This window comes from Coloeus monedula (assembly GCF_965178545.1).
Source record: "Coloeus monedula genome assembly, chromosome: 3".
Classification (NCBI taxonomy): Eukaryota; Metazoa; Chordata; class Aves; order Passeriformes; family Corvidae; genus Coloeus; species Coloeus monedula.
The window spans coordinates 56,198,241-56,221,711 of record NC_138783.1 but is presented as its reverse complement, the minus strand read 5'-3'; the positions used below and the strand labels follow the sequence as shown (position 1 = coordinate 56,221,711).

General features: G+C 36.5%; 1 protein-coding gene across 1 annotated transcript in view; it reads right to left on the bottom strand.

The window, feature by feature from the left end:
• The window catches only part of ZC3H13 (zinc finger CCCH-type containing 13), a gene marked incomplete at its 5' end in the record, with an annotated part of 46,811 nt that overhangs the window by 22,856 nt on the left and 484 nt on the right, over window positions 1–23,471 (bottom strand). The window contains 7 exons of the mRNA XM_082277822.1: window positions 281–478; window positions 1,808–1,968; window positions 2,699–2,838; window positions 5,059–5,167; window positions 11,420–11,531; window positions 17,041–17,150; window positions 17,589–17,711. Of these exons, the coding sequence (XP_082133948.1) occupies window positions 281–478; window positions 1,808–1,968; window positions 2,699–2,838; window positions 5,059–5,167; window positions 11,420–11,531; window positions 17,041–17,150; window positions 17,589–17,711 (953 nt within the window). The remainder of the gene's footprint in view (window positions 1–280; window positions 479–1,807; window positions 1,969–2,698; window positions 2,839–5,058; window positions 5,168–11,419; window positions 11,532–17,040; window positions 17,151–17,588; window positions 17,712–23,471) is intronic.

The window sequence follows — 23,471 nt, the reverse complement described above, 5'->3', positions numbered from 1 at the left end:
ACAACCTGTTTCACTGGTGAAGGTCCAGATTCCTGAGAAGTAATGAATCTTTCAAAGGGGCATTTTTACAGACCTACTAAGTTATGTAATTAAAACCTACCAATCTGTTAGTTATAGTTTATGAACCCATCTACACAACACACTGAAAATACTTCATGAGTACCAAAATGATTGGTGGCAAAGCAGGTAAAACCACCTTTATTATTCAGTGTTCTATAAAAGATAACTTTAAAAGCAAGGTTACTTTACAGTTGAAAGCTGATAATGCAATGTAACTTACCTCTGCTTCTCTTTTTTCTCCTTGTGCCTTTCAAAGTCACGCCCTCTCTCTTTCACCTCCCTTGCCTTTTCTTCTGAACGTTCTTTTGCTTTATGTTTTTCTTTGTGTTTTTTCCCCAGGGGAGTATCCTCTTGTACTGGAGGAGGAGGGCTAGGGGTACGAGGACCTTTCTTTTTACTCTGGTTACTTTTAGAACTCCTAGAGAGAAATTAACAGGGTGCGGGGTGGGTGTAAAAATGAAGAGCTGACAACTATTTCAAACAGTAATTTCTCAGACGTTGACAGGAAATTATAACATAAAAGGCCTTGAAGCTTTTAGGACAGGATTCACCAACTCCATTAGCAAGCACCATTCAGTAGCTAAACTTGACCAAAGGGTGAATAGAGATGGTAAAAATTTTTGTTGAGCTCTTTGATTTACAGCCTTTTTTTCTGAAGGAAGTGAACAAAATCAGGAATTGTTCTTGTTCAGACAGAACCAGTTTTCAAATATAAAATGCCCTTATATGAACTGTATACAACAGAAGACAAACACTAGAGTACCTTGCCTGTTTAGACTCCCACTTCTGCAATGCAATACCCCCAACCATATACACACTTGAACTACTCATGTTTTCAATTTAATGTTACCTACCCGATGGAAGTTAACGTTAAATTGAAAGACGAAGGATGAAGCATCTAAATACTCCTGAATATGCAACTCACAATATGAAGTAGTATATCTTTTCCACATAATTTACCACTAAGATAAACCCTGCCAACTAGGTATCACTGCATACTGAGTATCAGTAGCACACCAGCACACGCTATACCATTCCTGTAGCAGAAACAATGTTGTTTTGCCCCTATTTTAAAGGGGATTTTCACTTAGCAGATACAGATGTGTCTGGTTACACTGCTGCAGTAATTTCTTTCCTATCTAAAAGCTGCAAACAATTCAGAATGTCTTGTGGCCAGCAAGAACGTTAGAAACAGGTTTTGGAGAGTGACTTTGGTGGCACAGCACTCAGTTAAAATCCTGTGATTTTTACGTATTTTAGCCATAATTCTTCCCTGCCCTCCCCCATGCCTCGTTTATCTATCCTGAATTCTGAGAAATTCCCCGCCTTGAAAGTCAAACATTATTTCTTGAACAGTAATATGCAATACCAACAGAATGTGCAGTTGGTCAAATTTTAACCACTTCAGTTTAGAGATCTGGCCGCTTCACAGGCTACAGCATTTCAAACAAAAGTGCTTCCCACTTTTCAATGCTTTATATTTTCTCATCACCTCCCAAAGACTCTGGACATTCAAAGGGAAAAGATCTGCCTGTAAACCATGAAAATAATCGACTGACAACTACATGCATATAACCATTTTTTGTATGATTCACAATCCACAATTTAGAGACCTTCCCCCAAAGTTATACAATCAAGGGTACTGAAAGCAAGGAAAATGGAAAACATTAATTATGAAAACTCCAGTAATAAATATAAGTGCGGTTCTCTGTTCTCACTCTCTTGCAAGACACATCTACATACTGACCTCTGCTGATCCAAAAGTGGTGAAGAGACAGTAGATGCTTTCTTGTCCTTCTTACTAGCTGAAGATGATGATTTGGGACTGGACCTTCGTTTTGGAGATTTGCTAGACTTTCGTGGTGATGGCGATGGTGATAATTTAGATCTAACCACCTCTGGAGAAATCTTGAGGGAAAGAATACAGTTAACCAATAAGATATTGATGCTCAAATGTGTATGCCGATATATGTGTCAAATATGTAAATTCAGCAAGTGAGAGAGTATGAGATCTTAACCATATACATCTCTACTTCAACCTAATCACATTGTTCGCAAAGAACACCATAAAAGGAAGACAACAGATAAAGCATGGAGGAAGAGAAGGTGATGCACTCTGTAATACATTACAAAAACTGTAACTAAAAGTTTAAAATCAGTATGCTCACGACTAACACTCATATTTGTCTGAAAAAGAAAAACATCCTTAGGAGATTTTTTTTTTAAACCTTCCCCAAAATTTTAGGGTTTCTAACACTTATAACTTTGTCACTCTACTTTACTTGTTACTACAAGGCAAGCTGGAAAATGAGATTGGCAAATGCCTTGTGTTTTCTTTTTTATGTCCTCTCTGTTACAAATCTTATTTGTTTTGTATCACTAAAATGCATTAAATCCTAGTCATTTAATAGCTGACTTCACAAAGGAGAAAACTCGGTTATTGTGCTGGATGACTGATGAGATACTCACTTCTAATACTCAAGTCACATACTAATTATATAGGTGCCAGTTACTTACAATTATGTAACACAATAGTGCATTTGTAGCCCAAACTCCTTAAGTCTTATGAGAAACAATTAGAAGTCTATGAAGTGGCTGATGACTTGTCTTTTCTATTTCACATTTACATAATACAAACCTCTTTTTTAATTACTATTTCCTCTCGTTTCTCCATGTTTTCCTGTTCCAATTTCATGAGTTCTCTCTGAATCTTTTGGCGCTTCATTTCCAAAGACAGCTCATGATCATAATCGTAATTAACATCTCCATTATCAGAGTCTTTATTTAAAGAAAAAAAAAGTAAATAGATTAGTAAACAATTTCTTATGAAAAAGATAACAATAACATCTAGCATACTGGATGCCAAGCATAAGTATTTTCATGACTTTTAAGAACTGCAAGAATGGATCAAGGAATGAATGTCAAATTTCTTCTCCAATTATGTGTGCAAACCTGAAGTAACTCCAGTTAGTTCCATACAACCTGAAGTTAGACTCTTAAACTTCGTTAAAAACAACACCTTAACTTCTTCCACGGACATTCATCAGGAAGGGAAACATAGGAAACCACTTAGTTATATTTAAATAACAAAAAAAATTAAAACTGTGTGTCTTCACAAAGACCGAAAATATGAAGAGCACTATTTAACTAGGAAAATCACATGAAACAGATTTATATAGTGATGCATGGTACTAGAAGGTTTTATTTAATACAATGTCTTACAAATCAATTGATACACTTACTTAATTACAAGCAGACATTGATTTTAAAATAAGAGGAGTTCAATATGAACCCTTTTATCAGATAAACACACACTTCAAGAGTTTACATCTGGTTGTAAAACCAGATGTAAACTGTAACCAAACATTATCACTGTTTGGTTTTCACATTAGAAGAAGTGCTATTTCTCTCATTTTTTCATTAAATCATGCACAATTAGTATCATATGCTTCCAACCTGGCAACTGAAATCATATGGAAAATTTAATTTACTCACTCTGTTTACATTAATGTTGTTTATGGCTATTTAAGTCTAACGCTCAAAAAGCATTTTGGGAAAATATCTGTCAGCAAAAAGATGACTTCATTAAAAAGTTATTAGCTTCCCTTCCTACATACAGGAACTATATAAAAGGTTTTGCAAGAACTAAACTCAGTCTACAAATTGCCTTCATTTGTCATGAATGCATGGGAGCAGTTTAGAGAAAGGTGCAGTTCCTAATAACATAGGTTCTTTCCCAGTCTATCCACCTACTTATATAGCACTCCCTAGAACTTAACAGATAGTAATTCTACTTCATCCATGTACCAAAAATTGACACTATTTTGAAAAAAAAGCTGAATTCTCAAGATGAAAGTCTCAGTGTCTAAGACTTAAGATATTAATACTATGTATTTATATAGAATTCATGGTTTCTATGTTTCAAACATTTTTGAGTCAGGTTTTATTTCCATATATACATGTCATAGATCAATTTTTCTTAAAGTGTGCAAAAAAAAAAGTCTACTAAGGAGTGAATACATATTATAGCTACTTTTCCATTCATGTATTGTGCTTAAAACGCAGCAAAACAGGACCTGCAACATTTCTAGCACACAATATTGAAAAGCTCCCTAGTTAATGACATTTCCAAGGAGCTCAATCCTAAAACTTGCAGTGCACTTCACTGCAAATACATTCATTATACCTGAATTCCCTCAGAAGGGATGAGAATTGCCCTTTTTTTTCTTGCAACACTGTAACTACTTCTGAAACACAGACACTTAGAAAAAACTAAAGGAACACCACAGCTCAATAGAAGCTCCTGTAACATCACTATCAGGTGAACTTAGACTCTAACAAAAGCAGAACTTAGGAGAGAAGAAAACTGCCCACATCAACAATGAAACCACCTTGTAAGTACTAAAAAAATTTTCAAACCTAAAAACTCCCACCCACCAACTCATACCGAAGTGACTACAGAAGGTAATGGAAGACACTTAGCATTTTTCAGGTATTTTTAGAATATAAATATTTCATGATGTCCACCTTCAACTGTAATTATACTCACTCAAATGGAGCCCTTGTTAATGACAGTTTAGACCATCACAAATTATGCAACAAAAACGGCTAACTTTTGAATTCCAAGGAATTACACTTTCTTCTCAGACTGACCAGTTCCAAAATTCCTTTAAGATGCAACTTCGATTCATCTAGTGACCTTAATGTGAAAGATTCACCATGGAGTAGACTACACCTAAATTCCTTGTTGCCTCAGTAGCCAAAAGAGGGAAAAACCCCCAAACCCCTGTGTTTTAAAAGCTAGTTGATTTAACCACTGTAGCAGTCCAACTCAGAAAACTTGTTTGCTCTCCTCAAAAAAAAAATTAAATTAAAGGCTACTGCACGAAAATATTCTGCTTAGAAACCAAATCTTGAAGCATTCCACTTAACACACAGCCTAGAAATCTCACAGTTCTTTGAGGCATTAGGGGACTGAGTTCAATACCTTATACATACCTTCTCTATTTGTTTCCCAATCCCCATTTTCTTCTTCACTTTCTGGCGTTCGCTCCTTTGTAATTTTGATATCCTCCTTTTCTCTATGTCTTCCTCGTGACGACTCTTTCTATAAAGGGAAAAATGCTGCATTAGAGTAAACAACTTTATTTTACAAGCCTGAAGAAGCAGGTGTATTTTACATGGTATTTTGGCAGGGGTTTTTTCATAGTACAAAAAACATTTTTCCCCTTTAGCCTGTTGAACAAATACCTTCTTAAACAAGCAGAGACTCCACAGGCTACATGTTTTAATGCAATTTCATATAATCAGAATGCAAATAGCAGATGTGGAAAAGAGAAGAAAGGATTCATAAAATAAGAAGGCTTAAAGGCAGGGCAAGAGTCAAGCACACATCAGAGAATAAAATTTAAAATAGGCACCGAAAGAACAGATAAAGTTCTAAAGACCAGAAGTTTCGTGAACATTTTTAAGAGTATCATCTTAACAGCTTGAGCAAGAATTCTCAGCTGTAAATAAGAATATTTATATGCAAGGCAGATGAGCCTCAGAAGTGGAACTATTTAACTCTTCAGAAGATAAAGAATGTGGAGGGGGAGGAGATAATAAAACAAAAAAAACCCAGAGACCCTTGGCAGAAGGGGGAAAAATTCTAAAGCAACACAATGGAATCAAGTTCCATTGATAGTTTTGTGTTTGACTTTACTGTCTCCAAGACAAGTCTAACTACTGCATTGGCACCTATTTTCTGTGTGGCAGATGGTCCTGTGAACACCTAAGAAAGACAGAGACTATCCTTACACGAAAAAAGATAATTTCAAGTCAACTGATGCTCTGCCGCTCTTGTCCCCCTGCTACATTCCCATATAAAGCTATACAGTTGCACCCCTGCATCTGCTGAAGCAACAGCCTCTAAATGATCTGCCTGGGCTCAACTGGAATACAGGACAAACTTTCTTCACTACTGTAGCAAAAGAAGAAAATTCAAGCTTAGAAGTATCTCAGGTTAATTTATTAAATAGGAAACCAGAACAGCCCTGTTGTTCTCACCTCTCACAGTGCCTTCTTTTGTTTTTTTGGGGGATTCTTTCATGTTGATATGTGGGAGATAGTTACACCAAGAAAAGGAGATGCCTGAGAATTTCACTAGCTATTCCGTATTGAGACTTACATCTTGACTTAATTTAAAAACTTAACATCACCTTAGAAACACATTAAGGAAACAACATAAAATTGCAAATAGTCACTCAAAAACTAGTAAAATTCAACTATTCCTTTTTATTCACCGACAATGTTAAAAACTTATCTCTAGTTTAATGATGTAGATCTCTAAAATGATGCAGAAGGTCATAACTTACTGAGTCATGTTGGTTGCTGACATCAGCTGCAGACCAGTCTACATCCACTAAGCCATCGTCTCAACATGTACTAAAGGCATTTCAGTCTAAGGGCCAGAAATGTGCTATGCCCCAAAGCAAGTTACTTTAAAAGAAAACGACTCTGATGAGATCTAAAAATCTGTAAGTATAACAAGCCTTCCCTGCAACCATTCTTTTTTTTTCTTAAGACTAGTCTTACTTTTCTAGCACACCCTCCTCCATGAAGGCCACATCTGTTCTACTAAACTTGTACTTCTGCTATATACTTCAACTGATTCCTACAATATAAACTAACAAAACCATAATTTCTTAAATATGAGTACTAGGTTCTATTAATTCAACACTACCTCTTACTAGCAAACTGGAACATGAACATTAGGACAACCTTTCTATACCGATTTAAAAAAAACTTGCCAAAGCCAATTCGTCAAATAACTTGTCATTAAAGAACGTGCAGCAAGTCCATGCTTCAAGTCCAATTTAATAACCCTTGTTAAAAATACTACACAACCTGTATGTATCATGCCTACCTCTTCAAACTTACAAGCCAATACAAGGATCTTGAAAGAGCCTGTATTTTCTCCTTTCAGTGGAAAGATTCAGTAGTGGCACAACCATATTTCTACAGAAGAACTGAGAACAAAAACAGCTATCAAACTGAAATACTGAACATAGGGGAAGCATAGTATTTTACATTAGATGTTGTTTAGTTGTCAAGAAGAAATATTCTGACAACATTGCATCTTGAAAATCAAGTATCAGTTTAGAAACTGAGTATATTTTTCCTGGGACATGCAAATAAAGAATTTAAGTTATGATGGTTTAGAACACATACTTAATTTTTCTCACTGAAAAAATCCTCAACATATTCCTTTTATTTTACTTGTTACAGTTATAACACATTTGATTCCTTCATACTATGGGGATGAAATACTTCCTTCACATCCCTATAGACCTTCTTTACATGGTTTTTGTCTCTCCCTCAACAAGTCAAGAATAAAGGAAGTTAAGCTCCTAAAGGCCAGAAGTATGTCTTTCACTTGTACTTGAAGATGCTGCATAACCACTTCAGTCACATTTGTTAACTATTTCTCTGCAGTCTCTGAAAAAATGCCATTTACTAGACGAGAACCAACAGACTCTCATAATTACGTATTTATTTACTAAAAAAAAGTATTGTAGCTTATCCTAAGAGGAAACAACAGTTTAGTAGACTTGTCTACGCTGTTTTCAGGTACATGCTCACAACTAACCATAACAGGTGTTGGACAGATGCTTACAGTTTCATGGTGATATTCAGGAGAGATGCCAGATAAGGAAGGGAAAAAACAGATGACGTTACGGCTGACTTCTGTGAGATTTAATTTAATATCTAATTAAGTTGAAGGTCCATGTCCCATGTGATCACACTCTACAGCATAAGACTTGATGTCTACTTGAATAAATTTCCCACTACTGCCAGAAAATCCTGGCCAAGCACAAAATGACCCATCTAATCTGTAAAACATGCTTCTAGCCAAGAAGTGTTATTTTGCCAACACCGATGGAAAGAACAGAAGACTCATACAACCTACAATTCTTGCATTGCAGAAATCTTGGTTTCAACTTTATCAGGTTGCACAGTACATGCAGCAGCAAAATAAACTCATTCCAAAGCACAGATTCCTTTAAACCTACAGTAACCTACACATATTATAGCTAGAACCTTCTGGGCAAGCACAGTACTACTTTGCTCTACGTATAATTCCTTTATAGTGTAAACTACTACCACACTACAGAAACATGTAAGAAAATGAATCTGAAGTTCCCCTGGCATTAGGAGGTATTGTTGCCATTTCAAGAGATGGAAGACAATGCTGAGTCCCACTTCCAGTGGAAATAGTTAAAAGCTACAGTGACAAAAACCACAGATATAAAACAAGCGATACACATTCCTTAGGAAAACCTTCCTAAATGTACATTAAGTTCCTCCCACTGCTTCTCCCAAATCACACACACCTTCGAGGTTAAGACTTTAGGTAAGACTTCATACACACCAGTTTAACTGTCTTCTCATAATACAGAGAAAAATTCAATATATAAATTTCCAACTAAATACAGTAACAGCAGGAACCTTATCTAATTATTTGTATAATAATTAATACACTAACGAACAGTGGTGAAGTAATTCCAAACACAAATCCAAGAAACACAGAAAAACTGAGTTCAATGTAGGTGTCCACATAACACAGCATATTGTCTCTGCAAATAATAGTACAAAACATGAAGAAATAAAAAGGCATATAGTCTATAAACTGTCCATATAGGAAGTTTCTTCCTAAATACATACAGATTGCACTAGTTATCTTACGTCTCCAAAGAATAAAAAAATCTCTTCTGAAAAGATTTTGTACTAGTTATACTGTCTTAGCTACTTGTGGAACCTCTTCAGCTTTGTGTCTCTATCTTCTAGGAATCAGGTAGGATCATCATATATAACTTATATAGCATTTCCCCTTGTCATTTCCAAATTTGCCACTCCTTCTACCGGGATAAAGTATGAATATGACGCATCTAACTCACATTCCCTCAAACATACGTTATATGCATTCGTCCCATGTCCTTTTGTCTCTCCAGTTTATTTCTCACCTCTTTGCCCACTTCAAGAAGACCTTTGACTGTATTTTCTTTCATACAGGTGACGACAACCAAACAGCACTTCAAATAAAATTGGACCGCGAATTTCTACAGTGTATTATCGTTTTCTATTCCATTTTCATACACCTGCGTGTTTGCTTCTACAACTGAGACTTCACTTTGAACACATGGTTTCATTGAGCTGTCCACAATAACTTATTTTTCTACTGCATAGTTTCAGTTACTTATAAAAAATTCATTCATTTTTTGTTTTAAATGCTTTCTTCATTGTGCGTTACCTTGCACCAAGTTTCATCTGCCATTGTACTGCCAAAAACTAGCTTTTCCAACCCCCGTGGCATTCCTCAGACTTCAGTAATCTCAAGTACTGTTTTCAAATCTTCTGCAAAGTTTGACATTTGGGATGTCCAATACTTTCTCTACATCCTTTAAAGTTATAGTTCTTTAAAAGAATTACCATAGCACTCTGTGTAATTCAATTTCAAATTAATCTAAAATTTTCCCCTTAGCTAGTTTCTAAACCTAAAATATTACACCTGCTATTCTTTGACTATCTATACATATGCCTCAAAAGCCTTGTTTTAAACAGGTTTGACCTGTGTCAGGCAGTTCTCTCTTAACCACTACTCTTCATCGAAGTTTCAGTCTAGTAGCCTTGGTGAAGTACAGATTTTGTCAGCAAGAACCTTTCTGATCAGTCTCTTTTTTTTCTTTTTAACCAAAATCATTAAACTTCTTATGGAACAAGCTACCTTTCATCATTTCAAAGTCTTCTTATCCAGCTCCGCTGCTACCCCAAAAGCTTTAATATGGAAACATCACGTATTAGATCTCCACCATAACAGTAGCTCTACCAATGGAGCAAGATTTTTCTTAGCAGTTCAGTCACTCGAGTCTTCTGTCCTTTTAGATATCCTGGTTCTTTGCAAAGCAACTCTTGACGACTGTCCATCTATTTGTTCCAGAATATTTTCTTTGATATCCTGTATTTTGAGAGTTGCCTCCATGGAACTAAAACAAAGTACAGCTGTTTCCTCAACCTTCCATTTTATGAGGTTGAAGCAGAGCATTTTTTCCTCTGCCGTGTGCTTAAACTATAAATAATGCTTTGATACTTTAACAGACCCACTAATTCTCCAATTCCTTTAGATTCTTGCTTCCAGTTTGCTTTCACTTGGGTTTTAGTTGTTTAAGAGTATTTTATTACCACATTATTAGAACACTATAAAAAGCAAGAAGGTTAACTAACCAAAAGTAAGAATTACATCAAAATCAGAGTTGCACCAGGACAGAAGTTACAGCAAATTTTAATGACGGTTGGAAAAAAAAAAAAATTTCCCACCAACCATGTACTCAATAACTGAACAGTTTATTCAAACTAATAGAAAATAAAAGAAACACATTTCATTAAAAAGATTGAGAGTTTACACAAATTAACAGCAACTGAAAACATGATTGGAAGGTAAGCCATTCTGTTAAATTTAATGATAGCAGCTGCTGCTGGTTTATTTACAGCTGACATAAAAAATTCATTTTACACAGCAAGTAGGAACAGACCAAGAGGAAATGATAGAATATTGTTAATACCTGCAGAAGCAAAACTGATTTTTTACAAATAAAATTTTTTAAAAATTATTCATATGAAGATGGTCTTAAACATGATGCAGGAACACAGTGGTGCTATTGCTACACAAGTACAGGGTCACACTACAAACTCTATCCCTATTTGTTTGCAACATCAGGAATGGATAACACAATTAAAAAATAATTAAATTTTTATATTTGAGGGCCACAGGGTTGCAGAAAGATGTTTACAAAATGAAAACAATAATGAATTTTTTGCAAAATCTATTAAGTGAGCAGTTGAGGTGCCTGATGACTATGTGAGGAGGAAGGCAAAAGGAACCAGCACAATAGTAACTGCATGGTTTCATCAAAAGCAAATTTGGGATGAACAACTTAAGTCGAGATGCATGTATACAATGGATATGAATAAGTGCTGGTGAAAAAATAGTGGACGACTGAAACAATGGTTAATACACTTTCTTGGTAATAATCAATGAGTCTGCACTGTGATTAAATACCTGTTTATCAGTATTTATAACACATTTTAAATCTGTGGGATTTATAAAATCTTTGGGAACCAAAAGACCAGAAAGCACTATAAAATTGCAAAACAGTACAATTGTTAAGACACTTCATAACAAAAAATGTGATCTGCTATGTACAAAATGACCAGGTCCTTAAAACATTTTCAATATTACAAGTCACAATGATAAGGTTTCTAGGACACACTGCCCAATTGCTACTGAGGGATTCTGGAGTTCTGCAAACTCCACTCTTACCCTAACAGGAGAGGATGATTCCTCTGTACTTCTTTTCTGTGGCTCTGCCTCAACATCTTGACGTTTGTTCTTCATTCTTTCCCGAAGATCTCCAGTGGGTCTTTCTGGCGACCTGTATAATACAGAAACATAATACAACCAGTTCTATGGGACTATTTTTAAAGGAATATGATCTGCCTTTTAATTAATATTTTATTAGTATATCCAGAAAGATCTAAACCTCCCACCCAGAGGCAAAGTGGATGAGTAAGAAAACATTCCATTCTAAAGGGCTTAAGCATTCTAAAAAACCCAACTCTTTCACAAAGTCAAGGAAGACTTGACTCTAAGAAGAAAAATTACTTGTGTATATATATATATATATATATGGCATGACTCAGTTACTACTCTAGATCAGCGTCAGGTGATCCTATCCAGAATAAATAACCTTTTCTGACCATCATGCAAATGTGTTTCACAACTGCTCCTACCAAGTATTTCAAGATTTAGCCTTCTCCGTAATCTGAGCTGCAACAATTTTTATAGATATTATGTGTCTCTCTATATATGTTACATATATATATATATTTAAAACCACAATTAATGCAGAATCAAACTACTATAGACTAGCCATGACAGTCACAGAGAAGCACAATTCTGAATGCAGATGAAATCTGCAAGCGGAGATAACAGAACCTAAGCACCATCCTCCCATAGTCTAGGCGAGGCTGCCACACAGGAAAACACTATTGCAAGACCGTGAACCAGAATTTAACTCTTGGAGGCCTCTCCCATTTTCCATCTCGCAGCAATGTAATTATTTCATTATTTAATTACAAAGTACTGGATGAACTCTACTAGTCATGCACCTTTATGGTACATTTTCTGTAAAAGATAATACTGTGATGTGGAATGGGAAGAGGAACATCCTACACTACTATAATTTTGTCACCTCTTAGTATGGATTCATGAGTTCATTTACCCCTTATGGGTTAAAAGAGAACAACCATTGCACTGGAGAGGTACTGGCACAGGTTGTCCAGAGAGGCTGTGGATGCCCCATCCCCGGCAGTGCTCAAGGCCAGATTGGTCGGGGCCCTGAGCAACCTGGTCGGTCTAATGGAAGGCATCCTGCCCATGGCAGGGGGGGCTGGGACTGGATGATCCTTAAGGTCCCTTCCAACCCAAACCATTCCATGATTCTATGATTCAAACAAATTCCCAAGCTAAGGGAATGCAGAAGCTGTTTCAGATGATCTTTCAGTTCAAGAAAACAAATTTTCTCTTCATATACATTTGGCTTGATACTGAGTTTAGTACTTCTGTGATGGCTGTTAGCTGTAATTATAGAGTCTTTTGTGAAATGGTTGTATAGAAGTACTACATCTGTGCCTATCAATTTACACTAAAGAATCATAAAGAGATATTAATGCTGTCTTATTTGATTAGGAAAGTTATATGTAATACATGAGTAATGAAATTTGCATTTCTTTTTTTTTCAGACTGAATCAGTTTCCATTGAAAAAGTAATTTCTCCCACTCTTCCTGTCACATAATACATAAAGGGTAAACTGTCTTTCAGAATCAATGCACACAAAAATTTAAATTAATACCATTTCATTTTCAATCTGCACATATTTGAAAAAGTAATTTTTTCCATTTCCTCCTCTGCACTGTTTCCTACATTTAATTCTTTAAACTGCATCACAAGGTTAAATGTATGAGGACCTACAGAGAAAAAGACCAGTGACTGCTTTCATTTTTAAATGCATTTAATTGTCCATGAAATTGTAAGTACAGGTCAATCTAGATCAGAGGAAATGTACAGAAGAGTAGAGATCTTTTTTTATCACTAAGGATCAAATAATATCCAGCATACAAATATAAACAAGTTACCTTCTTTGCATGCAAGACTATATGATCTTGAAAGTGTCTGGGTTTACATAAAGGTTATGACTCAAAGTATTTTTCCCCTCCCCCCATATTAAAAACGTAATTCTTTCCACTACCAAAGCACTCTGAAGCATTCCAACCATCAGCTACCTCAACAAATAAACTGTCTTTCAGCATTAAAGTGCAATTCAACACCTTAACTTTTAATAATATTTAAGCTACAATACAAAGGATTTGGATTAGTGAAACTGAAAATTAAGTTGAGGCAGAAAGATTATCAATAATGTACTTGTAATACTGTTCCTCAAGAGGAACACTTTCAGGAAAAAATTCCATTAGCTGAAAGTAAAAGCAAGAGAACTTGCACTGAATGCAGCTCATTTACCTTATAGAGTGACATCTGATATTTTAATACTACTTTTTTTTTTTTAATTATAGGCTGGAATAAAAAAAAAAAAAAGAACTATCCAAACCATTGCACTCTCAATGAATAAATTTTTTCTTCCCTCCCATGCTGAAAAAAGGTATTTTGCTAAAGCATTATTCAAATCTACTTAAACATTATAAAAATTAAGAAAAACTACACAGAAATTAAAAAGGTACACATTCAGGGCTGGGGTTGGTCAGTCAGTTTTTTGTTTGTTTTTGCTGATACTGAGTCAGTTTTTTTCAGCTTTAGGAGAACACCAAAGCAAAGCCATGGTAATCACCCTACCTCTCTTCCCCCAAAGACATCATAACCCTCCAATAACTCTAATAAAATAGGACTGAAAATTAGTAGAATTTTAAGAAATAATTACTCAGGAAGGTGTGACTGTTTTCAGATGCTTTGGCTAAATGTACAGAAAAACAAGCTGGTCTATTAGCTGATTTTTTTTTTATGTGTACCATAGATTCTTTTCTACATAACTTTCACCCAGCCCACTCCAAAAGGGATCTTTGGTTATTCCAGGTAATACTCACTGCTGAACTTCAACAGATCAAGACAATTTACCTCTGCAATTTAAGATGATGTGGCTACACTGCAACTGCCAGCACCTCTCAAACAAAAGGCATTATGCAATTCCTTTTTAATATTTTGAGCTGGGCCTATCTTTTAAATAAGGCCTAAAATGCAGAATTTCTTCATTTCAAATTTTAAGCAGTGAAGTTAAGTGATTTTAAACAGCATTCCTTCCTGCAACAGTTCCATTCCCCATGTTCAACAGCATTGAGGAAATGTACATTCATAACAGTGCCTCCATTTGCTCCTGTACTTCTTACAGTATCAGGAACAAGTATCCAGCAACAGGCACACCTTGCAACACACCTACCTGAGGATATCTCTGTGTACCTGTGTGAGAGCATACGTGTGCATAGAGGCAGATGATCATTATCAGTGTATCATGTACATATCGTAATTGCTCAAGAAACATTGTCCCGTTTTCCATACTACAGTATTTGAAACTTTCAAAATCCATACATTATTTCCTAATATGACTGCTGGCTTGGTTTGGTTTTTAAATGCAGTGTGATGATCCCAAATAAAGAGAATCAGTAAGACTAAGAAAAATATCCTACAATGGCACAGATCCTGACCACAGCATGAAGGAGCCAGCCAGGAAACTGTCAAGCAACTAACCAACAATCTACAAGTGCAGAAAGAGAGCAAAATTGCTCATGGGATAGCATGTTTACACACAGCTCTTAGTTAGTAAGGAGCTTCTCCTTACTTCTGATGTCTGGAAGACTGGCAGGTCTAATACTGAACTCTTAATACTATCATCAGGTAAGCTTTATGTAAAAAACATGCAAGGTTTTTATTTTTATAGCAAGATTAAAATTCATGCTGTGAGAAGCAGCATTGATGATAAAAATCATGGAACAATCTTTTTTGCACTTTAGAGTCTTTTCCTACTGTCTGGTGATGTTTTTAACTGTGGGAGACATTATGGTCAGATAAAACCATTAACAATGGGATTTACTGCAGACAGGTAGGGAACTGGAAGCAGAAGGTATGAAGACAGAAAGGCAGCAAGACATGCTTTGTCCTACCCAACTTGCAAAGCAGACAAGACTTCCATGGCAGGCTTGCATCTAACACATGCAGACACGCTGCCATTTTGCTATCCCAGATACCTGAACAAGAGTATTGCTTTAACTGAACTGATGCGGAAGCAGCATTAGTTTGGCTTGCATGAAGCCAATAAAATTGCACTTGAAGTGCCTGGATAACATTTGTGAAAATCTCTGTAACGTTAAATGGCATGAAAATGCCAACATTTCATTATGTACATATTACGTACCAGCTTTTTCTACGCCTGGCCAAAAGCTATTAGTGGAAATTTTTGAAGACAGGCACAGTTCTGTCATTTGTCTGTTTTGGGGAGTGTGTGGGGGTGGTGGGCTTCCTCCCCCTTTTTAGTTTCAAAACCACCTCTATTAAATGCTGAATGTGCCAAGCAAATAAGGAGGAAGATTTGTCCTTTGACTTTTCCATATAGTCCTAATAAAAAAGCTAGCAATAAGAAGAAGGAAATCAACATTTTTTTCTTAAATGTCAGTGGTGGCAGTGAAGCAGAAACACAGCTTTAATCATTAAAAGAAATGTCACTTTTCTTCAAATGACCAAGCAGAACTATGCACTGAGCGTTCCAAACACTGGAAGCAAGGAGAAAGTGACATTATAACAGTTTCAAAATTTAATCTCCACCAGTAAATCACTTACTTAATTCATTTGGAACACTGAGTGCAGAACAGAGTAAAATCTTTCAGACACCAAAAGAAACATTAAACTCAGTGATGTACTTTGTATCCCAGCTGCTACCACCTTAGAAGCAATGGAAGACCAAACAAGCAAAGTCAAGATCGTTCTAAAAGCATGCCACAGGAATAGGAAAAAGAACCAGACACAGAACCCTAACCTCATGCCAACCTTCCTGTTGTTGCTTTACCCTTTCATGCTTCAGTGTGCCCATCCATAATCTAAAGGTAATACTGGCATTATGAAGGACAGCTGTTTGTAAACTGTGAAGCCTTCACAGAAAGAGGTACTATGCTAAAACCGTAACATCTTTCTGTCTTTTACTGCAGGACTATTACAAGCTCACTGCCATACTTGGTTTCAGTTAAGTTAGGTGTTATGCCACACGAAGGACAGTTGAAAAAAAAAATTTAATTTTAGTAACATATGGAAAGACATATAATAAAAAATATTCTCTTTTGAAAAATGAGGTAACTTTTTGGATCTCCCCCTACAATACAGGATATTTTTCTATATCCAGTAGATAAAGTCACAAAGCTATGTTTTGAAGAGAAGCATTTTCTCACAACAGGAGAGAAAGGATAGACATTCATCACACAACATAGCAAAGGCAGAAGGGCTGTGAGTGTGAGCACTGCTGTAAGTAATTGCAAACCGGCATTTTAGTACAGGACAGAAAAGTACACCAGAAAGCTGCAGTGACACTACACCAAAACAAAAAAGTATTAAGGTACTTGAACTTCCCACTTCAAGTAATATAAGTAGTTAATCTGCACCCAGTGGACTCCATTCATTTTTTTTAAAGCAGTATACACACAAAAATCCTGCACATTGCCAAAATAATTGTTTTAAGCAGCTTCATAAGGCAATTGGTTATTGATGTAACATACAATTAGGCACACCACAGCATTTCACTTAAAAAAAAAAAAAACAACAACAAAAGACAGAGTTGCAAAAGCTATTTTCCTACAGCATGTGAAGAATTCAAAGTGAGTTCTTGATTTACCTTCTATAACTGCTGCTATAGCCTTTACCTCGTGGTGAAGGGCCATGTACGAATCTACATGTGTTCCCATAGAGGCAGTTGCCAGTCTTCAGCCAGTTACGGCACTGTGTCTAAGAGACAGACATTACTGGGTGAATTTCACACTCCTTTCTGGAAATACCATTGGTGTGAGTGTGGCAGAACAAACAAATGACTCCACATTAAGTCCCATTTATCTGTAATTTCTGTCCACCAGTAATATAATTGATTAAAAAAAAAAAAATCAACAATGAGCATCAGGTCTGGCAGAGAAAAATTTAGGTTGGTGGAAATATTATTAATATGCACAGTACTACTGCTCTATCCAGAAGCTGGCGAAACACACGGTATTTGAAAATTCTAGTATTAGCATGTTGAACATCCATGCGTTAAGGAGTTCTTTTCACCCTTACTTAACATCAGTAACATCTGAGCATTTGGTGCTTGTGAGCTACTCTTTCCCACCACATAAAGCCTGGAAAAGAAGATGCTGGGGTGGGGAGGAAAAGAAGAATGTTTTTACAACTCACCTCTGCAGTACTTCCAGTGCTGGGTCCAAGCCTTTCAAACACACTGGGTCTTCGGGATGTGCTATCGGATATGGTCTTGGTATTTTCCACTGTGACCTTCCTTCTAATTTTTGACATTTTGTACTACTTCAACCAAAAAAAAAAGCAAAACTGTAAAATCCTTCAGTTTGGGGCTATTGACACTGAACTCACATGAATAAAATAGTATGATATACATTGCAAGAGTTGCTGCAGAGGTGATGAAGAAAGAAAAAGAAGTCATAAATGAGTGAAATGTATCTAATAACAAAGAATTCTTCTGACTTGAACTAGTCAGCTGAACACCAATAATGATAATTTTTCATTTTATTTCATGACCTGCTTTGGATTCTTCAGCTTCCCCTTGGGAAAGATGATATGACATGTTATTCATTTAGGCAGTAAACACCACATAGGACAGATGCTTTCTTTCATCATGTATTTTTGGTGCATGAACTCAAGTGACTTAAAGTGAATAGAACCTTTAATGTTATTTCACCAACCTCTCAGAAACCAGTTCCAACCACTAAAAATGGCTCCCATTTTTGAAACAAATTTCAAAAAACGAGAGCTTCGTTTTTTTCCCCTTTGTTGTGTATGACAACCTACTGAAAACCATCTTGCTGTCACCCACAGTCTGTGTTTGTTACCAGTCTTATTCCTACAACTATTTGGACTCACATGAGTTTAAGAAAAAAAACCTCAAACTCCATAACAATGATACACAAAGCTGCTCAAGAAGTAGCTCCATCTCATTAAGAGAAATATATTTTTAAGGAAGTACAGTAAAACTTGGATAAACAAGAAGCCATAATTTATCTTACCTGAGAAAGGAAGGAGTTACAGAAAAAAACCAAACATATTTAAATAAAAAAAAGGAACATACATATTTAGCACTAGAGACAGATTGTACAAAAAGGGCAAAACAGGCCTAAAAACTACTGTCCATTCTTTACATGCTACTTGATCTACACAGAAATAAGATCAATTTGGGAACATCCGCCAGGTGCTCAATAATTTATATACAGCTCAAAAAAACACCTCTTTGTTGTACTGCAATGTGCCATCACCCTCATTAATCAGTAGATCACGATTAGCCAGAAACTAATCTCCCTACCCCTCTATTGCTGTCTCTTCTGCTCCTAAGCACGTGTCACCGCATTTAGAACACACACACACACTTGAATTATTATCTCATACACAAACAGGTTACAAATGACAAAGTTCATCCATAAAGCCAGAAGAATACACATTTAAACATCCACCAGAGAGGATTAATACACATTTTCACCATCTGATCAGCAATATGCTCCCACAGTATCCAGATTGTAAGGTTACATTTCACAGAAACAAAATATTATAATGTATAAACGTGGACACTTCATTATCTGAACCCTACAGTTATTTCCATGACAAGACTTCCCTAGGAGTCTGAGACCTGTTCATTTTCTACAAACAAAATGCTGTGCTGAAGCTCTTGTGAAGCACTTTAGCTCCTTTATAAACAATGGAAGAAAGAAAGCTTACACTGTGTATTTGAGATTTCTCAGTAGAGCTCTGCTCTACTGACTTCTTCTCCAAGCCTCTGATTATCTGAAGAATTTTATCTCATAAATAAGGTTCAGATAATCAAGACGTTAACCAAGATGTTCAGGGAGGGTAGAAGTTAACCATATGGTGTATACCAAACATTAAAAACAATGGTTAACGTCAATTAGTGGAAGCAGACAGTTAAACGGTAGAATTTCCAGTAGTATAAAATTATTTGGGTTAGTAAAAACTGTGGAAAACAGCGATTTCCAGAAAGATCTAACTGAGTTAGAGAATTAAGTAATACAACAGCAGATGAAATGCAAAGAAATATAATGCAATGCACACAAGGAGAAATGATTTTGTCTAAATATTTGATGAGATCAAATTAGTCCAGTCTTCTGAGAAAAATAATTAGGAGTCATTGTGGACAGCTCAATGTGCAGCAATAGTTAAAAAGTCTGACAGGATAAACCATTAAAGTTAGAAAGCAAAACAATACCATATCTCACCTAGCTGAGCATACTTCCGTTTCAGGATTCTCACAGAATTTCAGAAAAATACTACTAAATTTCTACAGTTTCACGCAGCCACACCCTTTTAATAGAGGATATAAAAATCAACTGACACATGCAAAACTGTTTTTAGTAAGACAATCATATAACAAATGACTAATCTGGATTAAATATTTACAGTTAGAAGAGCCATATCTGAAATAAAAAGGGTTAGATAAATGACACTGGCAATGGCACAGGGAGAGGGTTCAACACATGAAGGACAGATGAGTCTATCTAATATGCAAGTACAGTACACACTGACATCGTAGCACCATACAGAAAAATTACATTAATTTTGCCTCAATTCCAGTGTACTTTTATTTTCTAAGAAACAGAGGCAAAACATTCATTTTAAATGGTAATTTTTACCCAGTGTATAGTACCTTTTTGTAATTAACTTGTATAGGAAGTTACGATGATGACTACGCTTAAGCATAGTTATAAACATAGAGAGGATGAAGGGGGAAACATCATCATAACTGAACAGATAATTTAATTCCAGCTGCCTTTTTCCCTGTATTTTGGCATAAGGAAATTAAGAAGAATTCTTAAGAATAACTCTGAATCTTCTAATCTTGTAAAACCCCCTATTTAAAAAAAAACCCAAAAAAAACCAACAAAACAAAACCAAAACAATACTTCAACCAAGAAACAAAAACCTGCACTATTTCAGGTAGCAATCTGTCAATTCTATCCTCACAGTCTGGCCCATACCTACCAGTTTGCAATTAACAACAGATCCTTTACTACCAGAAGAGATATTTCATGATCGATTACTCTAAGGAAACAAACCCAGCATGCTGTGAGTGCACAGCATATTACTTTCTGTATGCACACATTATCACATGAGGGCCTCACTCATGCAACGAGAACTGCAAGACATTCCACTGCTAAGTGAATGTAGATGTTACCAAAGGCTGCGGGATTAGAGTCCAGACACATTATTCTGAGGTAAACTGAGGAATTTCACTTTGTCAAACATTGCATTTGAGAGACTGTATTTGAAAATGCAGTCAGTTCGATTTCCATTCTTCGAGGACCAAGTGAGTTGGAAAAATAAAGAAACTACTAAAACAGTATTGAAAATCTCAGATGCATAATGACAGGTTTTGTGTTTCTGAGAAGGTTCCTTGCTCATAAACGAGTACTGTGAGGTGAAAAAATTACGTGTTTAATTCCCAAATTTCTCAGACTGCACATTAATGGACAACCAAGAACAATTTAAATACAACATCCCGTAAAGATTCCCCTTCCCACACATTTTCACCTTCCACTGTTTTACCACTGAAGATCACAGTCCTGCTATCAATCCCACTCTGATGGCCAGTGCAGTGACTTTCCATCAGATGTCTGTGCCTCTGAATTGCCATCTCCTTATCAAACACTAATGTGGGATTAGACAGCAGTGAGTCCCAGTGTGGACTGAGCCAAGATCATTCAATACATTTCAAATAATTACTACCAGGATTTAAAAAAAAAAAAAAAATTAAAATTTTTCTAAGTAGAAGCACTTCTCTATTTCAGGTACATGACATCACATTGCTGACTCTACCTGGGGGCACTGAACTTTCTGCTACTTCTGAAACAGAATGAAATTTCTGAAACTAAGTAAAATTAACTTTATCCTCCTAAAATAAATTCTATACCTAAAATTTTAACTGTAAATTATCACTTTTCCATGCGTAAGACCCACGACAACCTTTACAATAAATTAGAAATACTATAACATTAGCACAACTCGTTCACAGATGCATCTATGTTATTCTTTAACTGGAGTAACTTTCCCAGGGTCAGAGACAATCTGTTAATGGCATTAATTACACTACCATCTGAAGGAGAACATACCACAGAGTGTTATTTACATGAAGCATCTAGAATGTGGACAAACTTGAGAGAAGTAAGTGCACCTAGTGGGCACTAACCAAAGAACTGAAGTCAATGAGGCATGATATGACTGACACAGCATTCACTGAAATTCTGTATTTTTTATTACCAGTACTCCTATATTTTGGTGTCAAGCATGCTTAACATTTTTCTTCAAAATTAGTATGGTATTACATAAGTCATAAACAAGAGATATCTGAAACACCTGGTTTTCTGTTAGAAAAACCTAATCCAGCTCCCTGAAAAAATGAATCCTGAAGGATTCTACAGGAAAACTAGAAACTGAGATGTAACAGAACAAAGGCAAAGTTCAAAACCAAAAAACATTTAAGGAGATAAAAATCTCTTTAAGAAGTCCAAGACATCACTCATAAGCATGTCACTGTCTGCACATGCACACCACACACAAGCATTGCATCACTTCAGAAAATCCTACCTGTGAAGGAATAAATAATATACCATTTCAAATAACAAGTGAAATTACTTTGAAGTCCTACAGAAGTTCAGATACAAACTCATTATAACACTCTTTGATAAACTAAGTATGTGTTGAAAACTAACTAACAGCTTTGAGAATGGTTCCCTGCACTTTTTAAAATGAAGAGCTTTTACCTGAAAATAATTTGGGTCCTATTTCAATGTTAACACTTCCATGTCACATCACTAATAAAACAGTGATATTTGAAGGAGTTCCATGGGTTTACTACCTAAAAATATTACTAAAAATGGTAAAATACATTCACAATGAAGTGTGCAAAAAAGCAATCAAATACACAAAGAAGCCTGTTTGACACAAAACTAGAAATTAATCCAAATTTACTTTTACAACTCCTTGTTGGTAACCCATCACCATACTAACTTGAACCTATCCCCTAATTTAACATATGACATTTCTCCATTAGTAGCAATAAGCAACTGCTAATTATGTTTGCACAAGTATGAAATCATGGTTGGCTTTCTACAGGTGAATAAAAACATCAGGCCCCAGTACCACATCAGGAAGTACAGAGTATTCCATGCCTTGTCTAACAAAGTCTTCATGCTCAAAGAAGATGTTTCCCCAGACTAAGGTCTGTGCAGACTGGCGTAGACGGGTCCAAGTTCACTCTGCCTTAGTATCCAGCTTGTTGGATACACATTGCCTCCAGCCTGCGAGCTGGATCAGCACATTAGCATGCTGTCACTCTCAGCAAACATGCTGAGAAACAAGGTGTATTATCTCGGGCACAGCCGCATAAAGCTACACTTCTTTAGTTTTCAGGTACATTGGCTGAGTCTGTCCACTCCCGTCTGCACAGAGGAACCGTGAGTGTTTCATCACTGGCCCAAGATCCCTCAATGCCCTGGTTGCTAACCCACTAAGAACCAAACACCTGATCTTCAAACAGTCTTGCAGAACGTTGACAAGAAATCAACGGTGGAGTGAGAATCCATCGAGAAGTCAAAGGCGAGGCCCTAAGTAGACCATCCATAACACACTAACCCAACATGCCCGGCTACAAGTTCTGGAAGGGATGAGAGTTAGCTGTAGCCGCTACCTGAAGGAATAGTGATGAGTCAATTTATACAGGCGAAATTAGCAGACCCTCTTGAGCACACAAAGCAGAAGCTATTTTACTGCCAGAAAGTGGGAGAAGAGCACTACTAAAGTGGGAAAAAAAACCCCAGCAAAACCAAAAACAAACCGAAAAACCCCCACGAACAGGCAATATCCGAGTATATGGGAAGCAGACTCCAGCACGACCACGGACCGACGGGAACGGCACCCCGGGCACACGGCGGGATGGCGCCTCCGGGCGTTCACCCGCCCCTCCTCGGGGAGCCCCGTGCGCCCCAGCCGCGCCCCGCGCTGGGCGGGAGCGCGGCCCTTCCCCGCTGCGGCTCCCCGCAGGCC